The 18,392-nt window shown below is 36.9% G+C and overlaps 2 protein-coding genes across 2 annotated transcripts in view; one reads left to right on the top strand and one right to left on the bottom strand.

Moving 5' to 3' along the window:
- Positions 1-6,540: 6,540 nt before the first annotated feature.
- Positions 6,541-9,786, bottom strand: clrn3 (clarin 3). Its single transcript, XM_084435138.1, has 3 exons — positions 9,467-9,786; positions 8,955-9,140; positions 6,541-8,790 (listed from the first exon to the last, which is right to left on the bottom strand). Exons 1-3 carry the CDS (start codon positions 9,696-9,698, stop codon positions 8,519-8,521), a joined length of 690 nt encoding a protein of 229 aa, XP_084291264.1. The 5' UTR covers positions 9,699-9,786; the 3' UTR covers positions 6,541-8,518.
- A 2,477-nt stretch (positions 9,787-12,263) lies between these two features.
- The window catches only part of ptprea (protein tyrosine phosphatase receptor type Ea), a 73,844-nt gene continuing 67,715 nt past the window's right edge, over positions 12,264-18,392 (top strand). Inside the window, exon 1 of the mRNA XM_084433619.1 lies at positions 12,264-12,427. The gene's annotated coding sequence lies outside the window, so the exon portion shown is untranslated. The remainder of the gene's footprint in view (positions 12,428-18,392) is intronic.

Below are 18,392 nucleotides of genomic sequence, written 5' to 3'. Positions count from 1 at the left end.
GATAGATAGATAGATAGATAGATGGATGGATGGATGGATGGCTGATTGACAGATAGACAGACAGACAGACAGACAGATAGATAGATAGATAGATAGATAGATAGATAGATAGATAGATAGATAGATAGATAGATAGATAGATAGATAGATAGATAGATAGATAGATAGATAGATAGATAGATAGATAGATAGATAGATGGATGGATGGATAGATGGATGGATGGATGGATGGATGGATGGATGGATGGATGGATGGATGGGCTGATGGACAGATAGACAGACAGATAGATAGATAGATAGATAGATAGATAGATAGATAGATAGATAGATAGATAGATAGATAGATAGATAGATAGATAGATAGATACTCATGCACGCCAGTCACAATGATTGTTTTGTGGTTGCTAAGGTGTTAGTGTGTTGCTAGGCAGTTGAAGGGTTTGGATGAGAAATATTAAGCTCATGCCTTTTTTACCCAACCAGCAAGTTGAATGGTAAAAGTAAATCAATGTGATTTTACAAAAGTGGGTCTTGTAGCAAGTAAAGTCATCTTACATAATTGCCTGTGTTTATCTTCTTGACAGTTTTATGACTGTCTTGTTAGTGTTCATTTGTAGACCTGCTGGCTCTCATTAGCAGTCCCTCAGGCTGTGTGTAAATGCAATTATAAACGGAACAGCCTCTATGCACCACTGGAGGGCAGTGTAATGTCCTGTTTCTGAGGAACATCCTGTCATGGGACTTTTTTGTCTTGTGCAATAAGAGTCTTATCCATCAAATGGTCAGACAGAGAGCTCAGCTCAGAGAAAGTGTCTCAGACTCACTTAATCAATCACAGAGGCTGTCAATGTGGCGTCCTCTCCACTCGCTGGCCTGCCGAAGGGGACAACAGTGTCTTAACTGCGACAGGTTAACCTGTGGGTCTGACATACCGTGCCTCAAGACGCTGATCTGGGGTCAGATGTGCACTTAATCATACTGAATTGTAAGATAATCACTGGGGAAGATAAGCTCAGATGTGGAGATTGGTGAATAGCTGGAGTCTGACAGGTTAACTTCCAGCTCCTCGAGTCGTGAGCTCTTTTTCAGATTGTCAGTGTGAGAAACGGGCTTTGTTCCAAACCCTAGTGAGCTGCCTATCTAGGCAGCATTTAAAGACATCATAAGTGCGCTCATGTGAATGCCGCATTTTGCTTCGCATCTATTTTTCACTGCAAAGATAATGCTGGTTAGCATATTTCTGCCTTCTATTTCTTTTTAAATAGTCCTGCATTGCCAGACATATGTTTTCATGCAATCTCTCAATTAATAGTTGTCATAAAAATGCAAGCACAGTCATGAAGTAGAAAATCTTTATATAGATACAGTAAGCACATGAAATTCAACGCAAATAATTGAATACAAAAAGGTATCTATTAAAATAGTTCAATCTAATTAAAAATGTATGTACTGTTTATTTTTGTACTCATTCCTATAGCAGTACTGTACTTAAGTTTTTTCATATACTTTTGGCCATTTTTATATATTTGTGTACATGTAAATATTTGTGTCTATAGTATCATTTTTAAATATATATTTTTTAATTTACCCCAAATATATTTAAGATTATAAATGTAATTTCTTTCTCCTTACATACGAAACATATTTTGCCATTTGAAATATATTTCCATAAAAAAAAATCATATTATAATATATATTCCCTCACTGTTTATAACATATTCAAATATTTAGAATATATTTTAAATATAATAAATAAATATAATTTCCCCCCCCCCCATTTTGGTGCAGTTGTTAGCTTAGCAACATGGCAACTCTATTGAAATCAATTGTGATCTAGTCCCTTAAGTTGGGATGCTGCCTTCATAGGCAGCTCACTAGTTTTTGGAACACTTGTCGGCCTGTTTAGATGTGTGTGTGTGAGAGAAAGAGGAGGCTAAAGTGGAGAAATAGCTGGAGGTGTGATCTTATCTGATGTTAACTGAAGAATGACACCATAATGGAACAGCAAGGGTGTAATTATTCTCTTCTCTTCTTCTCTCCTCGCTCCCTCCTTCTCTCCACCCCTTCATGCTCTGCCCTCTCTGACAAATTAAGATTAATGGCCGAGATAAGCGCTGGTTCCTGCCTGTCTCCGCTGCATCCAGTCACAGCTCCAGTGTGTGAATGCTCAGATCAGTTCTCACTCTCATGGTGTAAATCTTGCAAAGTTTAGGATGTTGGATTATGAGTGTGTGTATAGCATTAAAAACACATCAGCATCGGTTCTCGTCACATTTTATGTTCGGAGGTATACAGACTGGTTTGAAATTAAGTCAAGCAACCCTATTGGGGTCTAAAAAGTTCATTAATTGATCATTATTAATTTTTCTTTTAAATGTCTGTATGATGAGGTAACCATAACAGTAGTACATGATGTAGATGATTGATATAATCACCAAGCAAATCATATACACCTTTATTATTTATGACTTATTTGTTTATGACATTATAGATTTACATGTCACATGTATACATATCATATACAACTTAAAAAAAAAAAAAAAGTCTTTAGGATAATTAACATTGGCTAATGGATGGCAGGGATGTCACATGACATCTTAGGCTGCTTAAGCCAAACCTCAACCTTTTTATTTTTATTTAATCTTTTGATTTATAAAACAATAGATCTAGATTAGATATGGAAAAAAATATATATATATAAAAATGATTTTGTGACTGTGTGGTTGTGAAGTGTTAGTGGAAAATATAGGCTAGTTAATGTGATGAACTACACGCGTGTGCTGTGTCAGAAATCACATACTGTATTGTATGTACTATACATTTGGTTTGAAAGTTAATTTTCGACCTTTGAAAAGTATGTTCTATAGTATGAGTAGTATGAATGAAATTCTGAAGCACTACATCTGCCATGTTGTCACTGTCATGTGACCGTCGCTTTACTGCCATTCATAAATTCTCTCTCCGTGGCACTGAGAAAAAATGAAGTTAGTGAAGAGAAAGATTTCTGCAGCATTTGAGTGCAGATTCAGTCAAAATCTTTTTTAATCTAATGCAATAATATTCAAACACCAAATATTTTTTTACTCTAATGAAATACAGTTTTTCTCGAATGTTTACACACATTTTCTGAAAGCATGCCTCATATTCTCAGACCTCTACACACAAATCCCAAAAAACACACATGGGCAAAACCCCTCAATTCTCCTGCAAAATGAAACTTTACATTCAAAACAATGTTATTTCTTCTCAAAATGGTATTTTGTTTTCAAATGACACACACAAACCATCATATGAATAGACATTTATAAGAACCAGTTGAACACTGATGTGCTCGATGTAAAACACTATGATGAATGGAAAACACTTCTTCTCCATTCATCATAATGACTTGGGCCTTTTTTTGTTCAGTGTTACACTTACTACAGACAGTACATACATAAGTGTGTTGTAAAATATTTGAGAATATTGTTTTTATACTCAGAACACACGGTAACATGGTAACAAATATATTTTATTTTTCCCACAAAAACAATGTACAGTGTACATCCCAACCAACACAAAGTTGAACATACAGTGGTCTACATACAAAACAACAGAAGAATTGGCTGTATACAGTTACAGTAAAAATAAAAAATAAAAATCTAATGTTGGCATCCATTGCTCCACTGAAGAGCTCACCTGTTGCCCTTTTATGCTAAAGCTCTGATTGCTAATTGTAAAACTGTGTGACGGGTGTTTGCCCATGTGATGAGTCAGTGTGCATATTTGAATGGCAGTGTGTTCCTTGTGAAAACAAGAGATTTTCTGCATGAAAATTGTGCCAAAAGTAGAGAATTGTGTGTAGTGTTTTGAAAAAAGTGTGTTTTAGAACTGCAATTCGAGTGTAAAGCAGGAATTGTGCTTGTAGTTTAGCAGAATTGGTTCAGGGGGTTGGTGAATGAGTTACATGTTGTGGTCATTGTGTCTCAAGTACCAGTATTTGTGTGTAAACAATTGAGAAAAACTGTAATATTCTAGGCGTTCAATCACTTTATGTGTGAGGTTTAGTTTATATATTTAAAAGCACTGCTTTGTGTGTGTGTGTGTGTGAGTGAGTGAGTGAGTGAGTGAGTGAGTGTGTGTGTGTGTGTGTGTGTGTGTGTGTGTGTGTGTGTGTGTGTGTGTGTGTGTGTGTGTGTGTGTGTGTGTGTGTGTGTGTGTGTGTGTGTGTGTGTGTGTGTGTGTGTGTGTGTGTGAGAGTACATTGTGGGGAGCAGCCAGCGGTCTCCACGAGGGAAACGGGTTAGTAAACATTCTAAATGATGTTTATTTGAAAATGCAAATATGTTTCTGTGATGGGTAGGTTTATGGTTAGGGGATAGAAAATAGATTTTGTACAGTATAAAGATCATTATGGAGAGTCCCCACAAAGATTCTGAAACCTATGTGAATGTGTGTAATTGTGTATGTTTGTATCTCCTAAAGGCACAGGTGTGTGTGTGTGTGTGTGCTGGTTTGTGTGTCTGTGTTTCCCCTGCAGGCACAGGTGTGTGTGTGTGTGTGTGTGTGTGTGTGTGTGTGTGTGTGTGTGTGTGTGTGTGTGTGTGTGTGTGTGTGTGTCACCTCTGTGATACAGGTTTTTGGAGAATTGTGTTTCAGCACAGAGGGTCTTTCCTTAATCCCTTCACACCCTCTGAGTGACCCGGGCTCAGGAGTCTGTCCGCTGACAGAGACACACAACACAGAGAGAGAGAGACAGAGAAAGGTATAGAATAAAGGAGAAGAGATTATCCTCCATTCCTGGTGTAATTCACTGTGTGTTTGCATACCAAACGCCTCTGAGAGATTCCCATTGAAGTCAAGCATTTGAGAAACGTCACGCGTGAACGTCCACATAATCCCCACAAAGAGGGTGAAATGACACCCGGTTTGTGATCAAATCATTTTAATTCTATTTAATTCCATTTACTTTGATATATATCGAAAAGCAGCATTTCAAGACTAAATGCCAGAAACAATAAACAAGAGGACATGTTGAAACGTTACCGAGCTTCTAATTTACTGAGATACAATATCAATACAATAATAATAAGCATAAAATAATAATAGTAATTTTGATAGTTTCGTCATTTTGAAACCTATTATTTTCCCGTCAGTTCTTTAATATGTGCCTCTGACTTAATGAAAACCCTGTAGACAGACATTATTGAAGCTTTAACCTTTTTCTTTTAATACAAAGTAGGCATGGACATATCAGAACTGCGTATATAATATAATAATGCAATATATATAATATAATGTATAGGCACATATAATGTTTCTATTTAAGGTTTGACCACAGGGAAAGCATTTTGTATAAAAATACAATAAAACAAATTGGCAATAAAATATCTCTACAGTCTTTACACCAAGTGGAGAATTTTAGCATATGAATTTATTGCAATCCATCACATTTATATCTAAGCAAGTCCAGTTAGTAAAAATTAGTAAAAATTAGTAAAGTCATTTAGGATAATCTTATAAAAAAAAATGTAAATGAAAAAAATATAAATAGCATTGTTAATGACAGCTGATATCTTCAAGCTTTAGTTCAGAGCGTTTATTCGTGGACCAGTTGAATACGTGTTGAATCAGGTCGAGTTCAGAGCGAGGTTGAGTTTGACTGTCACGTCAGCTCAGATTTCTAATGATTTGGAGGAAGAGATTTAGTCAAAAGTCCCTGAAATGCACTTTACATATCTGACTGTCAATATAGCCGCACATCACATGGAAGAATGATTTTACTGTCTACGCTCATACTGTATTTACATCATTCATTCAGCAGAAGCGATTCATTCACAGGATATAATACAAGTATCATACCAAATTTCAACACTGAAGTGTAAGTGCAGAATATTGGACTCTTTGATGATTTTATTCAAAAATAATAAGTGCAATATGGTTGGCTATATGGTTAAAATCCCCAGAACTGAAGTTTTCAACTGCTCTTTGAAAAGTGCATTGGATTCCCCTGTTGGACGAAAGGCTGGACGTTCATTCTTACACTGAGGAACAGTGAACACTGTACATTTGTAGTATAGCCTTGAATCTCATTGTCCTAACAGTGAATGTTCTCAGAACTTTAGCTATAATGTTCTGGCAAGGTTTTCTCAAAGTTATGAACCAACGTTCTTTCAGTAACATTAATAGAATGTTAGTTTAAAGTTTTTAACAATGTTCTCAAAACTTGAGCACAAAAACATAATTTATAGTGTTTTTTTTCCCCCTGAAATAATTTAGTTGGAACTTCGTCTAACATTTTTTTTTTTTTTTTTTTTTAATGGTACACATGTTTCAGAATGTTCTGAAAACATTAAAAAGTAACATTTCCATAATGTGGGAATCAAATGGGGAATGTTAAATGAACGTCCCATAAACATTTGAACAACTGGACGTTTTTAACATTCAGAGAACATTCAGAAATAAAGTTTTCATAACTTAATGGGAATGTTAGCAGAATATTTGTGTAATATAATAGCCAACCTACTCGAGTACAATACTTGTTTGTCTGAGATCTGGAATCATGAGTTTGCACCTTGCAGGATGGCAGCAGAGAGCAGCAGGATCAACACAGTGAATGTGAAGTACAACATGTTCCTGGATCAACATCTCTGAGGGACAAGTTTACAGTTTATGTCATGTTTAGGCTTACAACAGGGCTTTTACATTAGTGTTATTCACCTGTCATTTCCCTGTGATTTTAGAGATAAGTTATGGGTAGGGTTAGGACTACATTTTCGGACAGGAATGTAGATCCAGGAACATGTCTTTCTTGGTGACCGGATAAACAACACACACTCCTGCTGCCCCCTGCTGGCTGGAACCCAGCTCACACCCCCTGCATCGTATCGCATAAAGCACAGTCCAAGGGCCAAAGGTTCATGCAGTGATTATGGAAAATTACATCATACAGGGACTCACAATGACCTTACATTCCTGTAAATGGATATAATCTCATATCATAATCTAAACCATTAGATTTTATGAGTCCGGTTTTCAATGCTATTGACATAAGACATAATGAATCTGAGTGCAATGATTTTTTTTTTTTTTTTTTTTTGCGTTATTGTGTCTCTGATCAGTAAAGTACACACTATCCCCGGTTTCACAGACAAGCCTTAAGTCAAGTCAAGTCAAGTATATTTGTATAGCACTTTTCACAATACAGATTGTATCAAAGCAGCTTCACAGTATTAAATTAAAATAATACAACAAGGTTTGTTTCTAGTGGAATTTATTGATAAAATCAAATTAGATATCCCCAGAATATCCCCATACTTATACTTAAGCCTAGTCCCAGACTAAAGCGCATGTTTGAGTTGTGTTAACTATAAAGTAACTTGCACTGACACATGTTCAAATATGTCAGTGCCATTGTTTTGTCTCAAGATGCACATCAGTAATGTTTTTCTCTAAGGCATGTTTATAAAAGCTACTTAAATGCCCTTATTGAAAATGTTAATCCTGGCTTAAACTAAGCCCAGTCTGTGGAACCAGGCCTATGTGTTTAAAACTGAACACAATATCCTCATCACTCTAAAAAGATTTATTATTGTAATATGGCATTATTCAAATATGGTAATATTTACAGAATATTTGATGAAAGTATGATACAACAGAATTGTAATATTGGCAGTTTAAAGCCAATAAGTCCAACAGTATATCTGATGCATAAGCAGATAAATAAGCGCTAAATATATTCACATCTATAAAATATGAAAGACAATTTTTTAAATTGCTTAAAGTCTAAAGGAACTGATAGAAGTAAATTTGAACAATTTTCTTAGCCAACATCATGCAAAGTATTTTAGGTTCTTAGTAGAAAAGCTAGACAAGTAAATGACATTTATAAACATTTTTTTATGGTAATGTTCTTACACATAAGTGCAATAAAATATATGCAGTGGCCTATAAAAATATCTGAACACTTAAGTCAAACATGCATCAGATAAAACATGAAATCAAATGTATTAAACACAAAAAGCATATTCCTATGAGATGCTGTTATCTAATGCAATGACATGTTTAGTGTGATTTAAGAGTACAAACACTTTTAGGGCTTACTGTGTATGCATAGCCTATAACTAAAACAGTTTTAGTCATGGCAAACCATATGCTTAAAGATAAGTTCAGTTCTGCAATTCACATCACAGTTAATGTGGCAGTTCCAAAATAATGGGCTCAGTTCAGCTCAGGTCTGAAAATCATCTCCCGTTAAGACCTGTTCACACCAAGAACGATAACTATAACGACAACTATGTTACGGTAACATACTGTTTATTACAGCGGGTTTGTCGTCTGCCGCTTTAAATGCTCAAGCTTGTTTTTATCGAATAAAAATCGTTGCGATTCCACCCAAATTCCGTTATCGTTATAGTAGTGGTGTGGTGGACTCTGCTATTTAGGATGATTTTTAAAACCTCATCTGTATTGTTAACGTCATAGTAAATCGTCTTTGGTGCGAACGGGCCTTTAAACAGATTTTTGCTGTGTTTCGGCTTTAGTACATCATGATCTCTTTGGGCGCATCCTCCGTGGGTTTCTCCTGCTCTTTGCGGCGTGTGTACGCGGTGTGGACGTACAGATACACCACGAGGATGGAGACCATATTGAAGCAGATGTACGGTATCAGAAGGAAAAACCCCACCTTTAGGTTAATTTTTACATCTTTCAACTCCGCAGTGGCCGTGTCGGCTTTCACCAGCGTCTCGAACATCTGGCCAAGGTAGGCGTTCGCCACATACAGAATCAGCGCCAAGCTGGCCACACACACTAGACAAAGAGATAAGACACATAAAGGTCTTGAAACCACTTTTAGTATCGTTTTAGACATCTAAACATTTTAAAAGTGCTGTAACGTCAGTTGAAGAGTTGATTCTGCACTATTTCTGATCAGATGCAAGCACATTTCTTGGTTTGTGACATTGTTTTCTCACCGCTAAGTCCACTGCACGTGTATACCCCTATTGGTCCCATGTAGGTCTGATATGGGTTGCTGAAGCTGTTGTAGAGTGAGACCAGAATACTGCCCGCAGACCCCACAAGAGCCAGAGCCAACAGGATGACAACCAGAGCGTGCAGGATAAGCGGAGCTCCTGCTGATTTCCCCAGACGATTAAACACTAAGAGAAAGACACAAAGACTATTCTATTGGAAAATAAGGCATAAAACATTGATTTTAAATCAAATGACATAACCTTTGGAATTATATGGAATTGCAGTTCTAATTCCTGAAAATTCCAAAGGTCATCTTAGTCCATAATTTTGAATCTGCAAACTTTTTCATTGTATTTATTGGTATCATATACATATATCAATCTATCATAATTTACATGAGCTTAATTTGTCTTTTGCTTTGATCTTATATGATATAAGTTTACACTTGAAAATGTCAAAATAGCATAATCTAGCATGCAGACATTCAACTGAAGCCTTATTTGAAGCTCACCAGGCACTGTTACTCCAAGTTTGGAAATCCTGGGGCAGTTGATTTTGTTTTCTGTGCCGTTGAAAAGGCCGATTATGAGACTGGAGGATCCATTGAAGTCACTCTTGTTCGGTCCGCAGTCCATGTCGGCCGAGGCCCAATCCGCCGACATCCCATAACCCAGTAAACCCACTCCAGCTGCACATATTAAAGAACTTGACAAGAAATGCAGTAGTTTCTCCGTGGACGGCATTGTAACTGTGGTCCTTTTTTTCTAGGTCCTTAGCTGAGAATTTGCTTGTCAAGCAGACCCTTTGATTCCTGACGCTTCCTGACGCTTTGTGGCTGGAAAATGGGAGAACTTGGGATGAGGTGAGGTGTTGGTGGGTAATAAATGGTGCTGTATAGGTTGCACTTTGCTTCACAGATCTGAAACCAGTAGCCAGGTGTTTCCTTGTAATGGGAAAGGTTTGGACTGAGGTGGGGAGAGCTGATCACAGATCAGCTCATAATGAAGCTCATCACATGGAGGGCAATAAAGTCATAAAGTAATCGTCTGTACAGTCACGGACTGCTGCTCGTGTTGTCATGGCATTTATATTGCAGTTCGCAAAATCATAAAGAGAGTGACGTGGGTTTGATCAGAAAGAAACGATCTAGAAATCATTCTCTGACAGTTTACTGCTGTGGTGTAACCGGCATCGTTTAGGACCCTTATAATTGATCACAGGGCACAGGGATGGTCTGGCGTGTAACATTTATGATCCTTACAGTAATAGTAAATATAACAGTAGCAGCGATATTCATACACAGAGAGAACAACATTCTCATTGTTTTTAAATAAATATACCTTTTACATGTTTCATTCTTTATTTAAAGATGATTTTGTTGGCTGTTAGTTCTGTAGTGGTGAAAATAAAAACAGTGAAAGAAAAGGAAGAGATATGATATTAAACGCTACACACCCTCATCAGGTAAGAAAACATGTTTATATTATATAAATGTGTGTATTTCCTGAATTCTATATTTAGATTTACTGTGATGCCTCGTCCAAAGTCCGTTCTCCTGTGATAGCATATCACCATGGGATATTAAAACACACCCACATATAAAACACGCACACACATGCAAGCAGAGATAGTAGGATCAGAAAATGTGTGGAATACAGATATATTATACACCAGAACAAAACACAATCTGTAAAATAAAATAAAAGTATAGAAAATAATGACACTTTTAACCAGCAGATGGCGCATGTTTTTCAGTTAATCTGAGAAAACAGCATTGCTTAAAATCATGCATAATATTAGATTAACCATTAGGCTTATTAATAGTTTTAATAATTTTAATTATTTGTAATTAATTATTCTACTTAATTAACTGCTTTTTTTATTTGTATTTTACTGTCCTTTGTTCAGTTTTTTTTTTTTTTTGTGATAATGATGATTTAATTACGTTTATTGCACTTAAAACATGCTCTTTATAACTGCTTTGCTAAACAGATGCTGTAAAACTAATATAACAAAATAATACTGTAGAATGGTAGGCGGCATGAAATAAAGGGGGGGGGCACACATTGGGCGGGGCTTATCGGACGTAGATAGATTAAAATAATAATTCTACTATTTCTGCTAGTTCTGCTAGTCACTGTGTAGTTTCAGTTAAATAATACTTTAATACTTTATTTCATTTTTTTTTCAGTGTAATAATTAAAGTATAAATTACTGTCCAAACTGCTGAAGGGACGCCTGAACTCTGTTGGTCACGTCACGTGGAACCGGTTCTTTTTCTTTGTGCGGAACAGGATGGACCAATCACAGACGATTTTTGCCATTTGTCTATCATACTCAACACAACGACCGAACAAGAAAACAAACGAGCTCAACTTCACATTAACGCCAGATGTTAGAGATGCTAGAGCTAGATAGCCACAGTATTAGAATCTGAACCAAAGCTAGAGGCTGAAGATCGAATCAAACCTTGATCTTGAACTAGAGACATAACTAAAGAGGAAACAGAGTTAAATGGGGAACTAAAATAAAGAATATATGAATAATAATTAGTTTGCTTGCACATAAAGAGTTTTATTGAACTAGAACCCGAACTAAAGTTAGAGACAGAGTTAGAGACGACCTTATTCACATCAGCGCCATCTTTGATTTTTGGCGGGAATGAAAGCGATGCTGTGATACATCTCTTCAGTGGGTTGCACTGCTATTTAATGTGTTTTTTTTTATTCTAATGACGAAACACAACAAATATCTTCCCAAGAAATTTCAGTAGACAAAAAACCCAGACAGTATGAGCTGTGGAAAATGATAAGTGATCTAGGAGCTTTAGTAAGACTGCATCTGAAATTGTATACTGTCTTGAGTAGGTACTTATTTTAAATAAATATTAGGCTACTTACTAATATTAGGCCTTCTGTTTTCCGCCTACTATATAGTAGGGAAGTATGCGATTTTGGATGCAGCCTAAGTCTATCCTTCACAGCTTCGCTTTCATATCTGTCATGGCGCTGCTCTGAATAAGGTCTATTAGATTCCAGAAGATAGATTACACTTTTTAATGTGTATATATCCCCCCTTAAAAAAAAAACAATCAAACAAACAAAAACAGAACGTTACTGAGTTCAATGGAGGAATTCAGCATTTTGAGCCACTGCGCGCCCCCTAGAGGAAGAACTCATATATGCCATAGGCAACACCAGCATTTGATTGTCAGGCTGAGGCTGTGCTATTTAGACTCACGCATTTCAGAAATGGTCGCTAGGCGGCTCTGAGCACACGGAGAACTCATGAGAAGCGGGTGAACCCCTGACAGAGGAGTAAATCTGCAGATCAACACAAATCCTCCTGTTTCTTTCCTCCAGCAGCAGCGGTCAGCTTTCACCCAGCCGCCCGGCGCGTCCTGCGCTCCCCATTCCCGGATCATAATCATCCGTGCGCTTGAAGAAACTGCCTTCGTGTGTTGGACTTTACGGTAAGAAGCGTATTTAATCTAAATCTAACGGCAGTGTTAAATTTGGTACATGTGTAGGAATGTTGTTTTTCAGTAGGCTACGCTGGAGCGCGTAAAGGAACTGTGCGCTCCGGTGCGCTTGATACACCCATAAATACTCGCATGAAGCCAGCACTTGAGATTGGTTTGTTTTCTCTAACGTGCTTTGCTGTTCATCTTTATTCATGCATGGTCCATGCTGCTCATGATCAACAGAGGATCTCAGGTTATGATGGAGCGCATTGGGAACCCGAGTGATCTGTAGGTTTCTTCATAATGTGGGTTAGTGGAACAAGCTGTAGGCAGGGAATGAGACGGGAGTTTTGGGAAAGGCTCTTTGGGACTCACTATTCACTTCCACCCCTGCAGATCTGCTAAGTGAGCAGCACGCGGAGGAGAGGAATGTCATGCAGGAGCGTAGGTGTCTTTTACAGTAAAGGCACAACCAGAGACAGAAGTAGAACTAGGTTATCATCATCATCAGACTTTATTGCAGAATCAAGGTCCAAATTTAAAAAAGAAACCAAAAAAAATCAATGCGTTGCAAAATATATAATAATAACAGTTTAGTCCACAATAGTCTCCACAATTTAGTACTGACCCTTATATTTCATAAGCCTACAATAATCTAATTTCTGGAAACATTTAGCCAGCAGATACATTTATGTGTAAGATTTCGTAACACAGCTTGAAAAGTGTTAACTCCTGCACTCACAAACATTTAACTTGCACTATGCCAAATAGGTCTCCTTAACAGAATTCTCATTGTATATTTATAAGCTATTTGAAGCCTCTGTAAACTCTCTGTTCTATAATTTGACCACAGATGAGCAGTATAAAGTGGTGTACAATATGCTTTAAACAATGACATCTTCACTTCATCTGAACAAGAACTAAACTTGTGTAAAAGTATGTTAGCCAACGCTGCCTTTGAATATCCTCATCGTCTGTCATGTTCACAGTAATAAAATGTCCAAGATATCATCACACACTCAGTAAGATTCAGAGTTAGATACAGTTAGCACAGATTCTGAAGAAGTGCATCTCAGTCTGTTTTGTGTCACTCTTGTTGTTGTTGAGATGTGCACATAGTTCACAGACATATTGCCTGCTCTTTTAATGAATCACTTAAATGAATAGTCAGTCTGGTAACTGCAACCATGTCAGTCATAAATGAATGCATGCTTTAAATCTGGTTTTAACCAAATTTATATTGTGTTCCTGGCATATTGCGGCGCAAAGTATGGCTAATATAATATAAAACAGAATATCAGATCAGTATAATTTAGTACAAATCAAACCTACTCGCATGCATGAGCAAAATAGCATGTAATGGATGCAGTTTAGAATATTTTTTTTCTCATGGAAGCAACAATCGCTGATGATAAACTCAAATCAAGGGACTTTCTGTCAACATGGGCCATTTTTGTGGATAGATTTATTTCTCAAGTACAAAATAGAAAGTCTTAACAGATGCTTGATTCCTCCTGAAGTAGTTCGGATCTGTTTATGTCTTCCAGTTGTTTAAAGTATTATTCTGGGTTAAGTACAATTCAAACTCTATAGTATCTGGAAGTCACTTACAGGTGAAGTCTAAGGGGCAAAAGTACAATAGATTGAAGGCATTTTTGTTTGCTTTACAAACTGAATCAGAATTATTTTCAATGGTCATCTACTGCATGCTTCAGATGATGTTCGCACACTCTCAGATAAAAAGGTACAAAAGCTGTCACTGTGGCAAAGTGTAGTTCCAAAAGTGTACATATTAGTACCTAAATGGTACATATTAGAACCCTTTTGAAGGGTACTGTCCCAGTGACAGCTTTTGTACCTTTTATTTTTTTTACTTCTTTTTTTAACCTAGAATATAAAAAGATGCACTGTACCAGAAATCAAATTTTTGCTTGCAAGTGTTTCATAGTTTAAAACGTTTCCTCTGTGAATGGGGTTACGGAGCATCCGTGTTTACTAGTGCCCTGCTGTGTTGTGCGTCCTCATTGGTGTTATTGCGTTTAATATTCTCTTTTAAGCAGTTTTTTTTTTTTTTTTTTTGCTTGTGGGTAACAGTGGGAGCTAATTGGTCCAAAGCCGTTGCCTTTTAGTGGGTGAAATGGATTATTTGTTGGGCGCTCATTAGATCTATCAGGGTCAGAAGAAAGGCCTGCTGCTTTGTGTAAAGTGTGCAGAGCAAAACGATAAGGAAGAACAGAAATAAAGGCTCATTAGCAGGATTGAAGTTTGTTTGCTTTTGTAATTGAGAGAATTAAGCTGTCTAAATGAAGTAAATGGGAATCACGTTCTCCAGCAGGATTTATGGCGACGCACTGATCAGCTGTGTCTGTTTTTCTCTTTAAAATCCTAAGTGTACAAAGTATTTAATTACATTAATGAGAGCATCTCCGATATAAAGTGTGTCTTGACTTTGTTGGCCCTGCTTGCTCTGTGTTTGTGTCCTGACGCACAGGACGAGCTGACGGAAGATCCAGCACATTGTTTGGGCATGTATGCATTTACTGGAACGCTTGGCTATTCTCGTATGTTCAAACGCAGGAAAGTGAAGAAAGGCAGACTAGGCAACATCCTGTGGCAAACCCAGAACCTCTTCGTACTCTCTCTTTCTTCCTCGTTCTCTTTCTCTTGTCTGGTCCTGTCATTTGGCTTTATTTCTGTAAAATTATACAAATGTCCATTTTGATCTCTGTGGTTCCTTGAAGCACTGACATGATTTTACAAGCATTTAGTTACTGTAAAACACTGTACTCTTAAGTTTTACTGTTAAGTCCTGAAGACTTATTAAAATACTTTATTTTATATAAGTTTGGAACAAATTACACAGTTGACCAAGATTTTGAATGAGCTTTTATTTGTATATTTTTAGTAGTTAGTAGTGCTGTCAAACTAACACAAAAGTTTGTGTTTATATGTGTGCGCAGCGCATATATATATGTATGTATATGTATATATATATATATGTATATGTATATATATATATGTATATGTATATATATATATACATATTTATATATATACATATATACATGTACATGTACATGTATATGTATATGTACATATACATGTATATGTATATGTATATGTATATGTATATGTATATGTATATGTACGTATACGTATATGTATATGTATATGTATATGTACGTATACGTATATGTACATATACATATACATGTATATGTATATATACATGTATATGTATATGTATATGTATATGTACATATACATGTATATGTATATGTACATATACATGTATATGTGTATGTGTGTATATATATTATATATAATGATAATATATAATTCTATATATTATATATATACGTGCACACATATTATATGAACAGAAACCTTTATGTTAGATGCGATTAATCGATTTGACAGCACTAATGTTAAGTTTTCTTAGTTACTAACGGTGTTCAAGATGGTTTTTAGGTCATTGTTTGGGTACTCTGAGTGGTTGCTAGAGTGTTTGGCTGGTTGCTAAGGCGTTGCTAGGTGGTTACTATTGGGCGTTTTGAGTGTTTAATTAAGTCTATGACATTCTGGTCTCTAGATATAGCCCTCCTTCGATAAGTCTATGTAAAAGTAAATCATTTGAGGTATTATTCATGTCTGAAGCTCAAATGGTGCATGAATCGTGTCAAAGTTTAATCCTTAGCGTCAATGGTTTGTTTAAATCCCTAACTAAGAAAACAATGAACAATAGTGATACGACAGCTAGCTAGTAATATACTGTGAATTCACAGTGAAAGTTGAAGTACGAAGACACTCAATCAACCTCTTCTGATAGACACATGTGGTGCCTATCCACTTCTGCACACTAGAAAGAGCTTCAGGAAGTGGTTGTAATGGGTTTATGGAGGAGTGTGTGTTTGACAGGGTGTGGTAGCATCTGCTGAACGGCCCCTGGGTTGTGTTCAACACGTGCTTGAGTACGAGATTCCTGTTACTCAGCTGTGCAAACACGACCTCACGGGTCTACCTGCTGCTCGCTTGTGTTGCACACGTCCCTCACTCCGAGGCCTGCGCTACGAGCCTGTCCCGACTCGCAAGCGGATAAACGCACGCCTCCTAAGATCCTTGGAATCCAGAATCAAATTCTTGGAATATTTGAGGTGTGGAATCAACAGTGATTTAAGCGGTTAGTGGGTTACTATGTAAATCTATGTGGACTGGTTTGTCTTTGTACTGTTATGATGGGAGGCTGCAACCTGTCTGTCTGAAGTCTTTGAGAACCGGTGTTTGGCTGTGAACGCACGTGGGACGTCCCAGAGGACAAGTTTATTACTCAGAGGTTACTTTTTCATTGCTTTCTCAGCTAACTTAAAGGTTTGTTTATGGTTCATTCGTGGACTTTCAGTTTTGTTACTCAGTTATTCATTCAGGTTTCAGCTTTGTCTTAAATGTTTCTCCTTAAATTACTCTCGAGAAGTTATTTGAATTAAAATCATATGCAAATAAGACAACTGTTGACATCAATTAAGTAGATATAAAGAGATATTGGGTAGCTCAGATCATTTGGTCTTGGAAGAATTTGATGACAAATGTTTGAGTTCATATTGATATCCTGACTTTTGATTGCAGACTGATATTTGGCCAATTGGAGTTCTGATTCTCTGTAGGAAATGGATGTGAATGAGTGCGTTTACATGCACACTCATAATGCAATTATAATGGGATTTTAGCAATTTTGTGATTTAAACTTTACCTCATGTATACACAATACTTCGATCAAACTAATGCGCTTAAGCTCATAATCGTAGTAACCATAATTGCATTAAACTGTGAGATTTACTCGCAATAAACAGGCATGTAAACACCTTAATCGCATCATTACCGCTCTGACCAAAGTGCGCATGTGCTCGGATATACACGCCACGGATGCTGTGAGTTGTTCACACAAATTCATGAGTGAACTCAGTGACATTATTCTGAAGTTTTCCCTCCAGTCCGAATCGCTGAACTCTGTCAACACAACTCACTGCACAGTCTCTGCTCTTTATCTTCATCCAGAGACGGTGCGACGCACACAGTGACATTGCTATGCTCATCATGGCGCAGAGTAACAATATGTCCATAAAAATGTGTTTTGCTTGTAACGGATATGGATTAAAACAGTGGGCAGTAACACCTACTGTGTGTGAGTTCATAATTTGTGCCATGCATTGGGTAAAAATAACCACAATTCTTAGCAAATAATCAGAATAATGAAAATTGCATGTAAACGGAAGTCCTTGTGCCGTAGAAACATCTTATTGCAATTAAGTCCTTACTCTGATTATTGCAAAAAATCATATTATTGGTGCACATGTAAACATAGTCATTTTAGGTGTCTTTTTGTCTCAAGCAGAAGTCTCCACTTACTCTCCATGCACACTCACTGATGTCTAGGAGAAACAAGTGAGATGTTAAAAAGATCTCAGTTCTCTCTTATGGCATTGTTTCGGAGTTGAACAGGAAGAGACGTGTGATTCTCTTGGGTTGTGTCTGGTGGAGAGCTGAATGGACGGGAAGCAGATCTGGATTGAATTTGTGCTGTCAGGGGAAGAGCCAATGATGTCATATCATTACCAGCTGCCCAGAAATATGAGGGGCAATATGCATTTCCCGGCACATATCTTCACTCTTTTACTACTCAATTACTTCGCGCACCCCAACAAAAAGGCTTGAGTTGATTGTAGGGCTTTTAACAGTTAAAGGGACAGTTCACCCAAAAATGACTCGCCCTCATGTCGTTCCAAACCCGTTTATCTTCAGAACAAAAATTAAGATATTTTTAATGAATTCTGAGAGCTTTCTGTCCCTCCATTGACAGTCTACGCAACTACCACTTTGACGCTTCACTAAGTTCATAAAGAGATTGTCAAACAAATTTTGACACGATTGCTTTATATGATGAACAGATTGAATTGAGGTTTTAATTCACATATAAACA

Source organism: Rutilus rutilus (genome assembly GCF_951802725.1).
Source record: "Rutilus rutilus genome assembly, chromosome: 16".
Classification (NCBI taxonomy): Eukaryota; Metazoa; Chordata; class Actinopteri; order Cypriniformes; family Leuciscidae; genus Rutilus; species Rutilus rutilus.
This window is presented reverse-complemented; position numbering and strand designations above follow the sequence as displayed.

Bases quoted from the DNA above. Each gene is read 5' to 3' on its own strand.
- clrn3 (XM_084435138.1), bottom strand. From the start codon at position 9,698: ATGCCGTCCACGGAGAAACTACTGCATTTCTTGTCAAGTTCTTTAATA. The intron at 9,141-9,466 runs GTGAGCTTCAAA...TCTTTCTCTTAG, and splicing joins ACTTGGAGTAACAGTGCCTG to TGTTTAATCGTCTGGGGAAA. The intron at 8,791-8,954 runs GTGAGAAAACAA...CTCTTTGTCTAG, and splicing joins CACGTGCAGTGGACTTAGCG to TGTGTGTGGCCAGCTTGGCG.